Genomic DNA, 21307 nt, shown 5'->3' with positions numbered 1-21307 from the left:
ACTCTGCAGATTTCTCATTTATTCTCCAGAATCTAATCAAACAATTAATAACTGACATTTCCAGCTCCACGATTGTATTTGAAGATGGCCTTCAAACTTTAAATACATGCATTTCCATGATGTTGGATTTTGAGTTGGACAGAAACAGCAAATGCTATCTCTCTTCTAAGGTCAATACATCAGCCATTTAAAAGCCCTCCTGTGTTCCCTTAAGTGGTTCCACTAAGCAAATGTCTTTTTCCCAAATGATGCTACTATGTCCTCTGACTGAAACACAATGTTAATACAAGCAAACTTTTTATTCCAGATAGTGTACATGTTCATTCTGAATYATGTGAAGTAAGTCTATATTAAATTAATGGAACAACTAAGATTCCTTAATGTAAAACGGAAGCATAAGTGTCTTCCTTAAAATAAAATGCATTAATTCCAAGGAACTTAATAAACTGCAATTTTTACCAAGGCTAGCAAACACACGTATAGTAATATAAAGAAGTCCAAAGATTACACAAACAGAAGACTTTTCCTATTTCCTACACYCTTGCTATGATAGAGTCAGTTTTCTCTAAAGTTGTGCTCTTTTCAAATAGCTAATTTTCTTCAGTCCCACTGCATCACAGCTTCAGTTCAYCTCTCATACCTGTAAACTGGGTATGTTTATTCTACATTTCTATTGCAGGTAGCCAGCCATGGAAAAGCACTGTTGCAAAAAGGTTATTTCTTCAGGGTTCTCTCTTGTATTSCCCAAGCACATGTCATGATTTCAGAGTGTAAACGTGTATGCATGTGTGTGATTTCTTTTTGGCTTCCCTTACAATAAGGGAGCTAAAATGCAGTTGTCCCTAATATCTCTGGAGAGCAAATATTTATATTATTCTGAAAATGTACTTTAATAAGAATATGCCATTTAAAAAATATTAYTTGCATATGTGTAAACAGAGCAAGATAGATTAGAAAAAAAATACACAGGGCAAATAATTAGCCCAGAAAAAAATTAAACTGCATTTGGAAAAATATCTAGCATAACTTGATAAGCTCAAAAAAGTAGCAGATGAAAAATATTTTTATTCCAGGTTTGCTTTCCTCTTTGTAAAGGCTATAGATCAGGCAAATCCATTTTTGTTTGCATCAATTACCACCAGTTTAGCTYTAGACACTTTGCCACCACATGAAATTACTGACACAATTATTGTACTAATTCAGCATATAATTCTTCATTAAGAAGATAGTATCTTAGTAATCTTCTAGTGTTTTTTTAAAAAGAAAACATCAAGGGGGGAATTGAGGAACTGCTTTACAGAACTCTAAGAAACTTTCCCTGGCAAATACTGTGTCATTGTATCTTCTACAGCTACAAAGATTTTTCAATCAAATGACAATCAAAACCAACCAATTCAAAACTCAATGACTATGAAGTATGTTGAAAATTCTCGTGATCTCAGTAACTTCTAATTCACTTGCAGCTATCATGTAAGGGATCAAGGCCCATCCATCCCAGAGTATGCTCGACTTTGTGGGACCACTCTTTACCACTCCTACTGAAAGCTTAGTCACATACAGCAAGAATACAAATTAAAGAAAGATCAAAAGAGATAAGGATCTCTCTTTTTCCAGCATAAGAATACACTCAAAATGTTTCACACAGGTAATAAACATCTTATGCATACAGGAAATAAACACCTTATGCAGTAACATATAAATTCTTCAAGTAATTATAAAAACATTGCTATGCTTTATTTCCAAAGGTATTCTTATTGTCAGATAGTCAAAGAGGTAAGTACAGCATCTTCACACTGTCTCTTTAAGTAAGTTTTAGATCAGACACAAAAGCTTAATATATTCTAACTAGAATAGTTAAACACTGGTGAATATTGCAAAGAAAAAATACGTGAAAATAATTGTAAGCAGAATTTTGTTACAGAAGTTACAAAGAGGAAGGATCAACTTTAAATGTCAGCATCTTTAAAATCCAATTAATCACAAATGTCAATGAAGTTATCAACTTCAAGAAAAGAAAATTAATTGAACCAACAGSAAGGACCTATTTCTTCTGAGACCACGGACACATTTGTCTTGATTTACAGACARTTTTAGGAGAAAACACTCTGGAAGAAATGTTTCCTCTAAAGAGAAGGGTTTCAGCAATCCCTTCCTGCTGATATAAAATGAATATTGGTCAGTGAAAGTGAAAAAACCTGTTTATTTGATAAACAAGGTGTCCGCAGGGCACGGGAAAAAAATGATTAACTGTTAGATATTGAACCTTCRGAACCTTACTCCCTGCTCCCCCTGCCCACCACAGCATAAACCCACAATGTCATGGGAAGGGAAAAACTACTGAGCACGTAGCAAGTAGGAACAGAAATGGCAGATGGCTTTCTGTCTCAAGGAGGGGAGGCGCTGGGGGGAAAAAACAGATGGGAACCTGGTGAAGCTCTGATGWTGGTCTYCTCGTCACTGCAGATGAAGCTGGTGGATTTGGAGTCCTCTCTTTCACTGGTTCAGCTCCTCCCGAGATCTGGGCTGAGAAGGTGTCCCCATGGCTTCCCCACCACTCTGCACTGATCGGCTCCCACCAATGGTCTGACTCAGACCAAAAGCCAAGSCGAACAGTCCAAGAAGAAACAYCAGAAACCACCAAGAATTGCTACTACAGTCCAGGGAAACATCTTGCCTAAGCTCACAAAACCTAAACTAGAGAAAASCAACAACGTAGCCTCTGATCTGCATCCCCAGGGGAGCACATGGAGGATGAAAGCTTACACCCCTCCCCCGGCCTCYCCTTAAAGCTMCAGGACCCATTTCTGAGCATAAAGCAGACGATCAGGTATAGAGTGTCATCATAAAATCACCGCAAGATAAACATTTAAAAGATCAGCTCTTTTGTTCTGAAACGTGCAGAAAAGCATATATGTTATATATATTTTTTTTTGAAAAAGGAACGTTTATTCCTCCATTAGACTCCAAATGTGGTGTTGTTCTCTTTAGAGTCAGCTGAAATCATGATGACTAATACATTGGATCAACTGGCAAACTAAAAATAAAATTTATACTGAACAAAAAAACCCTTGGGCTAACTGTCACATTGACTAATACAACATGTATAGCAAGAGTTCAGGAAACCAAATAATGTTACACTAAAATGATCTAATAAGAGTCCCTATCTAATTATTTACATGTTATTACCACACTCTTGTCTACATTATTCCTCTTAAGTCATCGCATTTTTGTATCAAATGACATTATCCATCATAAAGAGAATATTAACAAGATGAAAGTCCTGAAAACTAACTCAAATTGATGAAAAACAAAGAGAATTTTTATTTTCATTTTAGCTTTATACAAATGATCTCTATGGCATGCACAATACTTCAGAACAGTGAACAATGCACACATTTTTGCAACATTTTATTTGCTATAATTTCAAATATTTGTACCCTCCCTTTTCTTGTATTTATTTATTCCTGAACAAAACTCTGTTCTAAATTTGTACCACTTCTGTATGTCCAGATTCAGATCTATTTCTTTTGAAATGCTTCCAGATACAGGAGATATTATAATGTTATTCCATTCTTTTTCAACTGTTGGTTGCCAACCAAACTTTTGTCTACGAATATGTAACAGTAGTGTGTAAGAATACTTTCAAGATGAAAAACAAAGTGATCTACAYGATAAACTGGGCAAACCCATGAGATAAGGAAGCAAATTATTCATGCAGCTTCAGGATGGAGCCTTAATTTCAGTTTCTTTCGTTCCCCAACTGAATGATGTCTGGTGTTCATATTTCTGCTTGCAGCTGAGCAATTTTAAGGCATAGCAACACCATCATACAATCACAAAGCAAGCTCTGACAGTACCTTAGCTTGAAAATCCACTGTTTGATGGTCTTATAAAAACAGCCGAAGTCCTACAGCCTTACAGCTTCAGGAAATCAGCTGGTTTGTGTATTGTCAGCACAGTGTGCAGGAGCAAGGTCACATAAGTGCTCAGTCCTATACAGACAGCCCCACTGTCTTCTCTAATGTCTTTCAATCCTAAAAGGATGAACATAATGCTAGGTAAGAAAAAGCCCTTRAAAATGTACAGAACTTCACAAGACCTTCTCTCAAGAAAAAGTATACATTGCAAATCAGACTATAGTTAGTTAAACTCCTAGAACTCAAAAGGTAGATTCTATGAAAATTAAGCTTCAAAATTACATTACAGAACCTCCTACCTGGCTAAAAAGGCYTCAAATAAACAGAAAGTGGTATTTTCAATGGTATTTTCAATTTCACAAACACCACAGTATATTATACACCTCTCGCCACTCCTTAGTTCTTCCCTGAGTCACACCTACATACCAATTACATGTTATTTCTGATTAATAGTATTTTAACCAYTATGCAATCCCAGAAAGAAAACCAAGAAACCAATAGGCAATAGAGAAATAGAATATGTGTATGTGTCTTGTTGCTTTTAATTTACCTGAAAGCTAACATGCTGTGCTAGGAAGGACATATAGCACACATATCCACATTTTTCCACCCTTTAACAAATCCAAACAGCTCTCAGGGCTTTCAGATCTGCTTCAACCATCATACGTAATATTSCTTTGTAGTTTACAACCAATTTAGATATGTCAACCAACTTAAAAACATTTTCAGCAGGCTGGAAGAAAGAACCATCATATACAGTAATAGCTCATATTCTTCCAAGTGATTATTGTCTTTATTAAAGCCATTACATTGTCAAAATATCCAATAATCCAAGAAACAGTAAAACATAGGATTACTTTAGTTCAAGATAATAAATAATAATAACCCCCTAAACAAACAAAACACCATAAATAAAGTATATCCCTTAAAATAATTAAATGCAAGCATCAAGTAGTCACTGAAATCAGGTAATATTGTTAAATTTACATAGATTCTGTGTATTCTTCAGATTCAAGTTAAATTATTACAGAAAGCTGAAGGCTACACATATGAAAATAATAACACCTTTGGCTAGACTTAGAGTGTTTTTTGTGGGTCTTTCTCTTCATAGTTTGTTTTTCTTTATAGAAAGTAAACATATGTGAACTCTTAAAACAACTCAAAAGAGAAAATGGATACTTTAAAACTGTTATGAAAATGACTTACTATGTTCAAAAGCTTCTCCATACTTTAACTATTTTAATAAAAAATATTACTTCTAATTCCACAGAACCACAGAATAAGCYGAGTTTAAAGGTTCCACAAGGATCACAAAGTCAAATAACACTCACACAGACCTCAAATCATTATGAATAAAGCAACAACTTCAGTGCTACCTATTGCTACTGTGTATCCTTTGACATAGTTTTAGGGACTACAAAAATACTTTAGAAAAGGTGAACTATTTAGGACACTTTACACATTGTCTTATCCCTTTCCCCAGGTTATTTGGTAATTGATCCACTTACATTCCTGTGCTRTTCCTGTTTGTCTGTATTTTATAATCACAAGACGGAATTTGGTCATTAGTTAGTCTTAATTGTTGTAAAGATGCTCATTCTCCTTACCTCCATAAGCTATACAGGCCACTTTCATTTGTACTATGTAATAATGAGTACTAATAGTCACATTTATTTTATTGTCAACTGTAATTATAAGCCAAAGGAAAGATCTTCTCCCCAAACTTTTTGATGAGAAATATGGTAGTTTGAAAAAAACAGGGTGGGGTATGTAAATATATTACAAAGTTCTTTTTAACCAAGAACAAAAACTGTATTTCATGGACAACCAGATCCTTCCCTATGTATATTTTACTGTATTTATACAGGCTTATGCTTTCTTGAGAGGGGTAGYTGAAGGTGGTGTAATTTATTAATTTATTTAATCCAAAACACTCATTCAAAACCCAAACATTTTTATTTTTGTATCATGTTTGACTAGTCTGTTAATCTGCTACTTCTTTTATCCTGTTTCCCTTTTCCTTTGCTGATGTACATGTATAGTTTGTTTCTCTTTCCCTGCTATACTTTTGGAGCTTGTCTACACTACATAGCCTGTGCTAATACAACTACATTGCTAAATCTTGTAGCTGAGATGCAGCACATTCTGAAGAAGAAACAACATGGCTACAGGCTTTTCAAAAGAATACTTTACTAATCAACAGACTTTCAGACCTATGCACTGAAATATTTGGTGGAAGAACTATATTGGCCACCATGCTTTCTTCACATAGCTTGCTCAAAAATTCATAGAATGTTATGCATTGGAAAGAACCTTAAAGATCATCTAGTTCCACCCCCACTGCCATGGGCAGGGCCAACTTTTGCTAGGTCAGGTTGTTTAAAGCCCAATCCAGCCTGGCCTGAACACTTSCAGGGGTGGGATATTCACAGCTTCTCCGGGCAACCTTTCCCAGTGCCTCACCACTCTCAGAGAGAAGAATTTCTTACTAATACCTTACCTAAACCTACTCCCTTTCAGTTTGATGCCATCCCCCTTTGTCCTGTCATTACATGSCCCTGTAAAAAGCSCTTCTCCAGCATTCCTGTGAAATAATGGAAGGTGCTGTAAGGTCTCCCTTGAGTCTTCTCCAGACTGAACAACCCCTATTCTCTCAGTCAGTCTTCAAGGAGAGATGCCTCACCCCTCTCATAATTTCTGTGGTCCTCCTCTGAACTCATTCCAATGGGTGCCCCACAGCCAGATGACACACTCCAGGTGGGGTCTTGAAAAGAACAGAGTACAGGGGYAGAATCACCTCCCTTGCCCTGCTGGCCAYGCTGCYTTGGATGCAGTCCAGTTCACAGCTGGCTTTCTGGGATGCGAGCGCACACTGCTGTGCTGAGCTTCTTGTCAACAGCCCCAAGTCTCTCTCCTCAGGGCTGCTCTCAATCCATTCTGTGCCCAGCCTGTATTGGTGCTTGGGATTACCTCAACTCAGGAGCAGGACCTTGCACTTGGCATTGTTGAACTTCATGAGGTTTTCATCAACACACCTATCAAGGCTGTCCAAGTACCTCTGGATGGCATCTGCTCCCTTCAGTATGTTGACTGGCCCCCACAGCCCAGTGTCATCAGCAAATTTGCTATGGGGGCACTCAATCTCACTGTCCACACTGACAACAAGAATGTTAAATGGCAATGGTCAAATACAACTTTGCACTTCTCTCTCAGACGTTCAGTATTCCCTCACGTACATCCGTTGTAGCGTTGCTCTTCCTTCACCACTGTGTAGACACACTAATGTTTTCTACTCACATTAAACAGCACAAGAATAGAGGACACCTGACCTCTGGGGCACCAAAATCAAGGYTCTTTAGACACTCATATTCAAGTCCACTTCATTCTGCTGTAACGTTACACARAAAAAAGCTGTCCAAGAATGTTTGGTACATATCCGGAAGAAAAGATTTACTGCTGAGAAAAAGACTAAAGGAAACTAAAGTGGTCTATGCAGTGTTTAAATTAACTGTGTACATACATTATGCATGACTTGATGATTTACATCCAGTTGTACACAAATGGAAATCTCAAGGATAAATATAGCTTCTGTATTAAAAAACTGTTTCTTTTTTTCCAAAATCATTTACAGTTCCCACATGAATGTGATATGACACCAAACCTAGAGCTTTTCAAGCCCTCATCACTTTCTCACCATTAACATTACCACTCAGAACTTTGTCAAGTTGAATAGATTTCTAGCAAATTCCACAATAATCCTTTAAATTCACAAAAACAAATCTACAAGAAACATCAGCAACCTCTGAAATTAAAAGCACTCAACAAAAAAAAAAAAATCTCACTTAGAAAAAGAAGCTGCTGTGTGTTAAGTTAAATAAAATAATTTTAAAATATTTTTAATGTAGTCAGGGGTGCTACAACAATTGCAAGCACATCACTGATGCTATTAATTATACAAACTTGCTCCCAATCCTCACGTGACATCTGGATTGCTGCTGCGAAGGTGATAGTGTGACAGAGGTCTAATTCCTATGAATGCTTTAACTTGGTCAGTCCTGAACACGTAGATGGACTAGATGACAGTCATAGGTCCCTACCAACTGATACACTTCTATTCTTTTTCTCAATCTCATGAAACTATGGAAACGTAACTCTCTGATAAACCTGCTTCTTTATTTGTTATGACATACTGTTTAAACACGCTATCCGCAATTTTATCCTTTCACTAAGCTACAAAACTGGAGGGGGAAACAACCTATTCCTCACTTTGGAAGACAATGACTATTAATAAAGAGTTTTATATTCTCATCTACTGCTCTCTGAAAAGTATCAGAGATCCTTCTGGTCAGAAAGACTTCCTACTAACCAAATCATTGCTCTCATTTTAGTCTGAACATACTGACACATGCATGCTCATAGAAAGAATATAGGTACTACATTTTACATAATTCAGAACCAGCAACTCTGTTGCTTATTTCCAGATAAAAGCATGTTTGGGTTGCAGTTCTTCAGGACTTATGTAAAGGCCAAACATTTGATAACAGCCAAACAGGAAGCATCATTCTAAGTTTGCAGATAATTGGCTGATCTCTAGGGGTATCAGGCTCACTGAGCCCAGCATGGACTGACTAGAGTTTCCTACCATTAAAATAAGAACAGCAAGAAAAAGAAAAGATGCCATGGTAGGAAGTCTGTCTAGCTGTCAAGGGCACAACATGAATCAARGAAACAATAGTTAAGCAAACTAGACTGCTGGTTCAGTGGAACTGTTCAAGAAAAAAAGAAATTTGGAGTGAATTGTCACTGAAATTTGAGCTGTTTTCTTCTCTTTTTATGCTGACTGGCTTCATTTGGTACTAAAATTGAGGTATGAAATTACCTCCTCATAGCTGCAAGAGACAATCAACAGTACTTGAACTGGAAAATAGCTTGCACATCACATTCTGCACTGGCTGAACAGGAGGTGCAACAACTAAACCCCAGTTACCAGTAAAACAACCCAGGAATGGAAAATGTCTGAAAGGGCATACACAGTCACACAACGCTTAGGGATCTGTACTTTGTGATAATAATGATGAGATAAAAACCAGAGACTACAGTGAAAGAACAGCAGTAGTTTCATAATCCTGACACGTTTATAGCAGCTGTTGAGAGTTTTATAATTTGTAGTTCAGTTTTTCTCACTCTGCATATATTTTAGGTTTATGCAAAAGGACACCTATATATGTATAGGTAAATATACATATGCATGCYTTCCTCCTGTTCCACTTGTCATTCCCTCATCTTCGGACTATGTACTTCCCTGCAATGAAGAAATGTTCAAAATGCATTTGCAGAAACAGAAAGCCTACTACACTACACTTGTCGATAACAATGTACTCTGAGAGAAATATTTAGAAAAGCAKTACAGAGACAGACCTGTCATTTTACGTTGTCTTGGATTCGTTTCTTTCTCCACTGAATCAAAATTACCATTCCTTAAGATTGTTTCAGAACTAAAAATAAATGTGACTGTGAAAAAAACCTCAAATAGTCATGAGAAAATTCCATATTAGAAATGGATGTAGCCTCTTCTTAGAATTGACCACAGCCTAATGTATTGAAGCTGGTCTGTCACTTTGGCCATACTGAAATAGACAAAATACTGTTTTCAACCACTAATGGTTCAGAGGTGTTGCACATTAAGTGGTATTCCTGTCATACAGCTTGTGCCATGATTTAACCCCAGTTGGACACTAAGTACCACACAGCTTCTCACTTAGTACGTGTCCTCCCTGGTGGGATGGGAAGAGGAATCACAAAAAAAAGTAACTTGTGGGTTGAAATAAGAACATATTAATGATCAAAACAAAGTAATAATGATAATAYCAATACTACCAGTTGTAAAACAAAAGGGAGAGGGGGAGAGAGAGGTAAAACCTAAGAGTGATGGAAAGCACAGTTGCTCACCATCTGCTGACTGATGCCTATCCTCAATCCACAACTGGTCCCTCTCCTGGGTAACAGCCCCTAGTTTCTATACTAGGCCCGATGTGCCATGATATGGAATATCCCTTTGGCCAGTGCAGACAAGCTGTCCCAGCCACGCTCCTTCCAGGCTTATTGTATACCTATTCACTGGTACAGCAAGAGAAAATGAAAACTCCTTGATTTGAAGTAAGCACTACTTTAACATCAGTGYGTTATCAACTTTATTCTTGTACTAAATCCAACACTGCACCTGCTACTAAGAAGAAAATAAACTCCATCTCAGTCAGAACCAGGACAGGTTTCTATAACCTGTCAGATAAAGAACCACTCTGCCAATTAAATATTCATTCAACTTCCATACTCTCCTTAACCATCACTGACATACCTGTCATTTACTTGATTTAGGAATTTAYAGAGCTATCATCTTAGGCAAGACCATGTGCACAGCTCATTCTGAAAAGGTGCTACTTTCTTTGAGTCACTTTTTTTGACTCATTGGTCACTGTTTAGCATTGCTCTCCACCAGATCAATTTTCAATCAAATTTTTTGGACAAACTTTAGAAATTGATCGAAAAATAGAACCTCATGTGTCTATTAACTGTCAAAAAGTGGCCAGAGACACAGCACTTCAGAGTCATCTTACACCATTAGTATGAAAATTAACTTTTACTTTCCTGTATTTACCTGCAACCATCTGAAAGACCAGTTTAGTCAGAGAACACTGCAAACTCAAAATGTCAGCACAGTCTTACATCTTGCACAACACATGCAAGAAGCCTTTTCTTAAATAAAGAACATCAAGTGATTGTAGAATAACTCCACAAGGATTACATTAATAAACATCTTCCGAAGAYACAAAAGGACAGAAGAATTGGATTAAAAAATCTGTTAACTGGAGAACAGTTCTTAAAGAAGCTAAATAGTAAGTAGCTGGAGCCACTTTCCTCTAGCTTAGTAGCTGACATCAACCCAGTTTCTTAAAATTCATGGCAATTCAGCTTCTATCTCATATGCTGTGACCAAGTAAAGTACAGATCACATCACTTTAGTGACCGAGGATGCCTYTGCTCTCCACAATGGCCTCTGAACATGAAGTATTCTAGTTCACATTAATTCTACTTCAGAAAATAGCCTGAAAAAAGTTATAATGTGTATTCATTTGAACTTAAAAGATAATCAGCTGAACAGGTGGCTGATGAGAATGTTTACTTGCTTTTCCAGTAAAGTACAAATTTTGCTTGTTTCATCCACGGTAGTAGAGCTTCAGTGAGCTGAAAATTCACTTTTTGAAGGCAGAAACAGCACAAAAATTCATGTTTCCTTTGGCTAATCTGTTCCATCACCTTTCTAACTCTGTTCAAGACAGCTCAAACCACATTATCACAACCTTCAGCAGGCACAGAATAGCCACTTAATAGCATCTATTACTCGGGTTGTCTTTTTACAGCAACTCCTTACTGTGCTACCTAACATTTTACCCAGTCTGTTCATCTGGCATTTTCTAAATCCAGACAAGGTTTATTTTTGTTTGACTTGTAAAAGATATATTTTAAAAGTTAGACCTAGAAGTTTGACATGAAAAATGAAAAMCACATAAATTTAACTTTCTTGTTTTTTTTCTCATAAGTTTAACTAGGCTTACAGTTTCAGGTGGATCTCCAAGTCATAGAGATGCAAACTGAAAAATCTTGCATATAAAAGATATAGAGAGATAACTAAGTTAGACATATAACTAAGTAAGTTGGACACACAACATAGTAAAGTTTTTTAAGCTGTTGAAACAAATCACATCTTTTATTTTTGCTGCTTATTATTTATTCCTAACATATGCCATAGTTCTAACTTTCATCCTCTTAATGCATTATGAAACTAGGTATAAAAAAGAAACTAAAACCAAAAAACGTAATGTGCTGCAGAGATTGTCAGAACAAAAGAGCATATGTTCAAAGAGAAAAAAWTATAACTGTTAAACATACAGTTACATGAAGTTATTTCACTTCTAATATTTTTTTATATTCCTCTCCTCCTCTTTTTTTTTCTTCATAAACTATTGATATTTGCTCCAGAAAGTTTAATATTATACATAAAGCTGGCAGCAATCCTAGCTTTAGGTGCTGATAGTATTGCATGGCTGAGGATTTCTCTCTAAGCATTTCAGATCTAAATGCAATTGAATACAGAAGTATGCATTCACACTACAGGCAAGATTTATCCCCTTGCTTATCTTGAGTTACCTAATTGAAGTTACTCATTTGGACATCCTGCACAATCATTGGTAGAAGACACATATCTTCAGAAGGTAAGGAAACTCACCTGCCTTAGGATAACCTGAAAAATCCTCCCTCTTCTTGAATTACAATTTTCAGGTTATGCCATATTAATCCCAACAGAAAGAAATCGCACGCTCATATACTTTAAAATGTGAAGGCAAAAGCATCTGTGCTTAACAAAGTCAGACTATGCTCATAGCCAGGGAAAACACAGCTGGCAACAATAATTATAAAGAATGTCTAGTTTACCAAACAGAATTAATGCACGTGTATCTAGTCTTCTTTGTTCTTTTAAAACATATGAAAAAAGGCTTTTTTTACAAGTAAATGGGAAAAAAAATGTCAACTTTAACAGGCAAAATACCCTTCTTTAACAGGTAAATAGGGAGATTTGAGTAAATTTTCTAAAACAAGAGYGGTGAAACACAATCTGTAAGAGCAACTGCTTTGCCAAAGAGAGGTTACAAATTTCTACCTTGATTACCATTTAAATAATTCTATAAAGAATTTATAAATATTGCAAAGAAACATACCTGGCATCAACTCAGCAGTATGGAATATCTTCTCCTGCCCAATTTTACTTTCATTTAATATTTCTTCTTTGGTTATTGGAAGATCTAGAAGTTCTCGAATAATCTCTGCTCCTTCTAGAGCTTGTTTACCCATAACCTGTGATTTCACATCCCAGTTATAGACCTTTCCAAAACGTCCACAGATCTCTTCAAAAACGACTGTATAGAGACGCTCGCTATCTGTCAAAAAAAAAAAAAAAAAAAAGAAAAATTAAATCTATGTAAAGACAGGTAGGCAACTGGTCTTGCAAATGGACCACAAAAATGGTCAGAGAATGAACTGGCAGGAGCCAGAGAGCACATAGCAAAGTGGATAAAACACCTCCCTTTATTTGGAGGAGGGAACCAGGGCTTCTAGGATCACCTCAGAGGGTACACAGGTTTTTCAAGCTGGCGTTTCTGAATAAAGAAAAGGTAACTAAGGGTCTCAACAAATAACAATCTGGACCTGCTCTTCCACCACCTTTCTTTACTATTGAACTTAGAAAGCAGTTCTTTAAATTAAAACACCCTATGCTTTTCATGAGAAAGAAAGGAAGGAAGAAAATCTGGTCCTTGGGGGAAGTTATTACATATTCCATGTAAATTGAAAAAAGAAAAAAGATTTAATTATTTAAGAGTGTCTTTGAGCGGAAGCTTCTGAGTGCCTTCAAAGACATTACAGTCATTATTACAGTGCTGCTGGCACCACTGCATTTACAAGGGATTACTCAAGCAAAACACACCCATTTGTATTTCTAGCAGATTTCAGATAAGGGTAAACTTCAAACTGAATTTTGGCAGTGATACTATCAGCTTATATGTCAAAGGTGGTTTCAGGCTTAAAACTATTTTTTTWAAATACAAACAATCGTTCCTTTCCTCCCTTCCTCCCCCAACAATTTTTTGAAAAAGGTCATTAACATTTAATTTAACAGTAATAGGGGAAGAAATGTACTTTCAGCTCTCAGCTTCATTTCAGCAAAGATCTCGCACAGTGGCTTTTCTATCAGTATGTTTATCTTTTTAAGTAGTCTCCTTTGAAAAGTCAGCTATTGCTGTTAACCTATGTTTTAATTTCCTTCTCATGCATGTCTTTGCCTTCTGTATCTCTAAAGATATGTTTAGTACTGTCACTTTAGCAATGAAAGGCAAACGCAAGGAAAGAAAGAAGTTGCTCTTTTAATGAAGATAATAAAATAGTGAAATTATTCATGTGGATACCGCTTTACTTTCTGAACACATTAAGAATTATTCAGGAATGATAAACTTTAAGCTTAAACAYAGATACTATGAAGAAAACAGTCTGAAGAAAGAAGCACAGAGCCCACAACTACAATAGATGCTGARACCTCCCCTGCAGTCTGACAAATGCTCCCTGCTTCACCACAGTGATCTCTCATCCTGAGATCAGCAGACGATTCTGATCTGAAAGCAAATGAGAAACACAGGGCCCATTTCACCATCATGTGAATATACAGCAGAGCAGAATACATTCTCTGCCACCTGCCAGAGTGCTGTAGTCCATGTCTCCCTTCAGTAACTAGAGGGGATGTTGAGCCAAAAGATCAGATAAACGACCCAACATACTTGTCTCGAGTGTTCGACCGGGCAGCAAAGGGTTCACAGRAACCTCTTACCTTGAAAATAGAAACAAAAAAACCCGCAACCTGTACTACTCTTTGTGACTGCTATTCAAACAACCACACTTAGGAGAAAAAAATTACAAGTGATCTTGGAGACCTCACAAACACAGAGGAAAGGTATCACAGCAGAAACACAGGCAAATGGGCTCTGAAAAGAGTTAAGCATGCTAAGATGAGGAAAGAAAAAAGAAAAAAGAACAATAACAAAAATTCCTCTAGTTTTCATGAAAATGCCAGGTGGTACTCTAGGAAAGGGAATTAAGAATGCAATTTTTAAAGTTAACAGATCTCACTTTTTTTTAATAAACTGGATTTTCTTTTTTATCTCAGACTCACCCAGTCTTATGTCCCTCACTTATGTCCCTTCCTTCCCCTTCAGTAAAATTATTTCCGTAAGTTTAAATTTGAAACTGAAAATCAATCCTCATCCTACCGAATAGTACATAGCAAGCTAAGCAGAATTAAAACAAAGCAAGGAAAAAAAAATCAAGAATGTGAAAATTTTCCTATGGGTCTCTGCAATGATTATGYTTAATCTATTTGAGAGTGAAAGGTTAAACTCTATAGCTAAATATATTACCCTCAATAGCCTCCTGCATTTTATATAWTACTTAGCTGACTTGTGAATGGAATTTTATTTATTTTCCTTAAAAAAAGCTTAGTGATGTCCAGGTTGCAGGCCTAAAAGCAGTCTTTTATGCAATACAACAGTTTGTCAATGGAAGAGAACTCGCTTAAGTTTGAGTCACACCTATCAAAACAAGTAATTGCTTACTCCCACTGTGCTAGAACTTAAGTTTCCAAGGTGCTGAGAAATGAAACAAACCACAAATCAAACAAATAAGAATACCCCCAAACTAGTCAACACATCATATTTGAACCCTGCCTTCATTTAACTTAAATATACTGCAAAGAACTGTATATGCTTCAACAAGCAGGATGTTAGGAGCCTTCTTTCCCTCCCTCCCCTGATTAACTAGAGTTAAAAGACATGGCTTACAAACCTTCAACTTTTCCTTCAAAGAGATCATTTTCACTCTGCCTTAAGTCATAGCATTTGGATTCTGGACACAGATATAGTTGCAATGAAAATTACCATAATTTCAAGATTCATGACCTCTTGTAGGATTCTACATATTTGTATTGCTTGAGAATCTACATTATTTTAATTTTCATGAATATATGACAAAAGCACAGGTATGGATATTTTACTTGCTCAGATATGTTTCACTACAAAACAAATAAAATCTGAAATCTGATGAAAAAATTAGGCACATATACACTCTAAAATATTCAACTGAAATCTGAGTTCACTGATGATAAAGTTGCATTTCCTACATACGTATAAAAGATAAGGACATGTTTCTTTTGACTGAAGACAAAGGAAGATCTGTGCTCCCCTTATAATTAAAGAGCAGTAAATAAATACTGAACAATGATACAACTTCAAGATTTCTTATTCCTATTSGAAAGGAGCAATCTCAAAAAAGGCAGGTAAGCTTTCTCATTATTGTAACAAGGAAGAAACTACACATAGTTCAAAGGATCTATTATATTTGAAACATACCAGTGAAGCATAATTTCATACTGCCATAAAKCTACTACACACAGGAAATTATATCTAACTTCTACATATGAGTAAAACTCATTGATGAAATGAAACAAGCAAGAGGAATTAGAAGTTCCACTCAAGTGCCTAATTACAGGCAACTACAGGTATTTACTCTGGTATGTCCAAGTCATCTGCACACATCTGATGTCAAAAAGGTGATTTGGGCAAGGCTAACACTTTACAGCATGAGAAGCTAGATGCTCTACAGCATCAAGTGTTTCACACTCACACATTTCAGCAAGTGAATGCAGCCTCAGCTGCTAGCCTCTATCAGGAATACAAGTTGAGAACTCAACAGGACATGTGGGAGTGGCCTGTTCCAACAATGGGAAAGAAAAACAAGAATTTTTAGCTCCTGCAATTTCCAGTAAATGTATAAGCTTTCAAAATACTCTTTTTATTTATAGATGTACCTCTTGTACATCTTTTACATGGACATTATCAGGACAACATAATGTCCACGCACTCRCTGCATTTCACTGGGAATGAGTACTATTTATTCCCTAGTCACATATCATCTTCTAGTCATTTTTATAGTGACCCTTCTTCTATATAAAAGCACAGTCAATTCCACTGGTACCATTTACAGTGTGCAAAAGCCAGTCACAATAAATACAAATAAAGTGACAGGAATGGCAGAGGCACTGGATTACTCAATTTGTGATCTGGCACAAAAATATGCTGACATGTATTCAGAAAGACCTACAGGTCACTTGGCAACCCACCGCAGTGACTATCTGGAGTGCATAATCTACTCAAATCACTGCAGAGCCTCAATTAGATGTGCAGACCTACCTATGCTGGGGGTATAGCAAACATCAAAACAGTACGTAAACCTCATCTTTATCACTTACTTACAAAAAAAGAGACAGCTTAAGATAGAAAATTATCACCTCATGAATATGGAATTCCATTTTTTTCAGGTTATACAACTTCAAATTTAGTATTATGATATTGTTATTGCAAAATAATCTCTAGTTTATCAAGATGAGATTAGTAAGCATGAAACCTCCTTTTAGCCATAGCTTATCATAATCATTAGTTTTGAGTTATTTTTTCAATAACCCATCTCAATTTTGCATTAAGCTACCCAGATGAAATACAACTATGATTTATCCTTCTGCTAGGAGTCTAGACCACCTTAAACAGAGTTTTAATTGTGTGCATTCCGTATATTTCAGTAATTCAAAATCAGACCCTGGATAACTGAAGTCTGCAAGATTTTTCTTTTTCTCTCTCCCATTTTTTTTTTTTTTTTTTTTTTTTTTTAGGGATAAAAAAATGGTTAAAGAGAAGAATTTTAAGTTAAGTAACAGGTTTCTTATGTCCATACCTATGAGACAGATTTCTGTTCAAGTGTAAAAGAGAACCATTTTCAGYATTTAATTATTTAATTTAGCCAAATTCAAACACAGTTAGTAATTTTTACTAAAATGTTGGCCCAGGACTGAGAAAAACTCATTAGACTTTGTCACCATCAATACTGAATGAACACATACGTGACTATCATTTTGCTTTCCTATCAGTCTTTCACATTATTCCTTTAATCTCTTTAGGGTATGCATCAGGTAAAAAAAACATACAAATTACTGAAATGCTCAGTGGGGGGACAAGAGATAAATATAATTATAAAACAGAATATAATTATAGAAGTGTGAATTTTTCTTTTGCTTTTTGTAACTCATTTGGTGACATTCAGCACAGTATAAAGTGTTAACTTGCAAACAAATCTATACAAGAGCTGAAATGGGAGCAATCAGGAGTAGATCAATCAAGATAAGATATTTCTTCTACATACAGAGTTATAGTAATGACATTCACATTTTCTCTCATTTCTTGAYATAACAAAGGCCTTTGTGTTTATTCTCCCACAGTATCAACTGAATAGTGTTAAAGAACATGGGATTTACAGTAATGCCAATGCCGAAATAATGACGGATTTCCTATCAGAAACACTTAGCTGTGTCTAGTCCAGAGTATCACAAACTCAATCATGGTTCCTCACATCCACCTATTTCAACATCAACAAAATCACGTATCACGGTTCTTCTTCCACTCCCTCCCAAGCACACAAACRCACGGCTGAGCAGCTCAGTGACCAGTTGTGTCAAGTCTGTGAGACTCAGGAGTATAACAAATGCTGCAGCACTGCATGAAAGCCAGAGTAYGGATATCTTTCAGTAAGTCTCTACACTCCAAAGAGATCTCTCATCAATCTTGCCATTCTACATCTCTCCCCACAGGCAGTACCTGCTCTTAGCTCATTCACTTACACAAATGAACCAGTTCTTAAAATATGTGGATTTCAACAACTGAGGATGTGAGTATCRAACAGTGAGTTGTTCAACACATTTCCAAATGGTATGTGGACTATCACAGGTTTTAAGGAAACACAACTGGCAAGATAGCCACATGGCTATCCCCAAATTTGCAAGACTCTACTGATAATTTTGGTAAGCAAGAAAAGAGAAAAGAATGGGAAACCAACGGCCTCTGAACAGCAAATTTATAATGGAACAAGAACCATCCTCTTAACACAACAAAGAAAGAATCACGGTATTACTAACCACTATTTTTAAATTACAGCTCCATCTCAAAAAAGACTCAAAGACCCCGAAAAGCACAAAACCAAAAATTGTCATGGAAGGAGCAATAATCTATGCCACTGAATAATGCACTGGGCATAACTCATTCCCCATTCTTCTTTCTCCCTTATTTCTTTCAGAGAAGCTGAAACTTTCCTCTTAAGGAATCAGAAGTCAAACAAGACAGATAAAACCAATACGAGTAATGCAAAATCCTAGCAAGTATACTGAAGCAGGTCTGAAATTGCAAAAACTAGTTTAAACCACCCAGAATCACTCAAAAATTAGAGCTGAAGCAAACAGAAAATAAAGGAGGTCTTATTTTTTTTTTTTTTAAATAAACCATCTATAGTAGACAACTATCTTGCAATTTGTGTCAAAAGGTCAGTCTTGCACTTCCCCCTCAACACACTTCCATTCACACTTTATTACCATGCAGTTTAAAAATGCATGACTATGGTTACCCATGATGGCCACTAAGAGAAAAATACAGCAATTTAACAGCTGACCACAAAATCAGTTACAACAGCCCAGTAACAGTGGGGATGAAGAAGGCAGGCAACAGAAATTATCTTCTGCACAACAGCCTAAGTGTAACAGCACTAGTTCAGAAAATGAAACTCAGTCTTTCAATCCATAAGATCCTCTGACATTTGTTAGGCTGTTATGTTATATGCATACATACACTTTTATACAGATAAACCATTTATATGCTTGTATCTATATATAAAGCATACAAGCACATATTTTTATATTTTAACTTATACAGTGCATGAATAACACTGTATAAAACTTTTGCCTGTGYGTTACAGGCAAAAGTGTCTTTTAAAGAATAAAACTCATGATGAGTACTAGCCAGTGAATACAAATCAACCTGAAGTCTCTTGACTTAAGGGCTCATTAAAGGGATGTGGTTCAAAATGTTTAGMATTGAAAGTACATGAGGAAGAGGCATGTTCTATTCCTTAGTGTAGTATTCCCCCATTCCTTCCCCATGAATTTGCTTAGGAAGAAAAATGAAATCTAAATTTATAATCTTATATACACCCACTTCACTGTCACRGGAGGAAATAAGCACTGCTTTCATGCAAGGTCAAGTGCAATATTTGAGCCATGCCTAAATGTCAAGGTTGATGTACCCAACCAGGCACGCTGAACCTAAAGGCAGTCTAGACCACCAAACCAAGGGAAATACTGCTGTTGTACTCATGTCTTGCACCTTTTATATCATAACCAGTACCACTTATGTTCATCTTATTTTTCTCTGGAAGTTAAAGGAAGGTGAAGCACATATTAAAATAAACATCACAAGCACCAAATGGCTACTTGAAAATCATAATAAGCCAGTTATAAAGAGCAAGTTGTTCAGTAAATCATTTTACATGACTGATAAACCATAACTTCTAAAGATAAAGAAAATAATTACTATAATAGATGAAAATTAAAAATCCTTTTTCCAATTTAATTCAATAATGATTTGTAAATCATTGTAGTTTTGATTAACACAGAGAAAAACTCACTGAAAAGATCCATTATTCATTTCAGTAAGGAGCAGATGTAAGTCTATTATGGAGCTTTAGTTTTTGTAAACCTACTTCTTTTTCTCTGTTGTACTTGAATATTAATATAAGCACAGTTCAAGGTAGATGAACAACATGTTACATTGTGATTACTTTACCAGGTCCAGAGGAACACATTGCCACTGCCTAACTTGGTGCTCTCAGTCTGTTTGCCCTTCGCTAATATGAGACATCCCACCATGAATTCAAGCCATTGCTAACAAGTTTAAAAAGAAAGTATATGCTCAGACAATAGCAGCTGCATGGAACTGTTCCCAAACGAGTACCACATATTTGCCCCTCTGGACTTATATTACTGTGCGAATTCCTTCAACGGCAGCTACAGATGAAGCCAATTTCTCATTTTATATGCAGAGAAACGTGGTATTTTGAGGAGAGAAAGACACTTCTGAAAAATTCAAAAGGTTTAAGTTTACATTAATAGAACAGACAGGYATAATGCTATCTTGTATTCACATATACACCTTATCCTTCTTTTTTAATGCCACAGGGAAGGGAAACAAACAGTTTACGAATAAAGCATGCAAACTCTCTTCTGGTGTGGAGTTGTAAACAAATACTGTGGCACCAATGCAAAATAGCTCATGAAACAATAAACAGAAGACTGTACTTCAATACCAGAGYATGAGGAATTTCAACTTGAAATAGCAGGCAATATATATGACTTAATACAAAACGTTCTAAAACTGTACTTATTAAGCACCATCTGACAGCAACTCATTAGTTTAAAAACAGAAAAGCTATTGGTCCACAGAAAACTGCCTGATRTGCTTTCTTAGTCTCTCACACACTCTTTTTTGCATTAAAGATGGAACTATGCAAACAGCAGTTGATATGGTACTTGCAAAACCCTGCTTGTTGGGTGGAAATCTGCAGTTCAGTGACATAGCTTTTTAAAACATGTATTGGGGACACTCAAGTCAGGTAACAGTTACACTGTCATTAGTATATGAGTTACTACACCATGGAAATTCATACAAGCAATGCTCTCAACTACAGGAGCAATTACCAGCTCTGAACACCCTAACAGCTCATAGCATGTTCACACGGAAGTTAGCTTTTCACCAAGGGAGCACCTCCTCTTCTTGATATATTGCTGACAACACAGAGCAGCAGTTCAGACAACACAGAGCAGCAGTTCACTGGCCCAAGGAATGAAAGACAAGGTTTAAAAA

At 36.3% G+C, this 21307-nt stretch overlaps 1 protein-coding gene across 1 annotated transcript in view; it reads right to left on the bottom strand.

Annotated features, from left to right (window-relative positions):
• PUDP (pseudouridine 5'-phosphatase) overlaps positions 1 to 21307 on the bottom strand; it is a 68227-nt gene that overhangs the window by 29602 nt on the left and 17318 nt on the right. Inside the window, exon 2 of the mRNA XM_057389963.1 lies at positions 12692 to 12910. Coding sequence (XP_057245946.1) covers positions 12692 to 12910 — 219 coding nt within the window. The remainder of the gene's footprint in view (positions 1 to 12691; positions 12911 to 21307) is intronic.

The sequence above is a fragment of the Malurus melanocephalus genome, unplaced genomic scaffold (genome assembly GCF_030028575.1).
Source record: "Malurus melanocephalus ecotype Western Australia unplaced genomic scaffold, MMel_1.1 scaffold_1, whole genome shotgun sequence".
Taxonomy (NCBI): domain Eukaryota; kingdom Metazoa; phylum Chordata; class Aves; order Passeriformes; family Maluridae; genus Malurus; species Malurus melanocephalus.
Note: the sequence above shows the minus strand (reverse complement) of the source record. Positions and strands in the feature narration are given on the sequence as shown.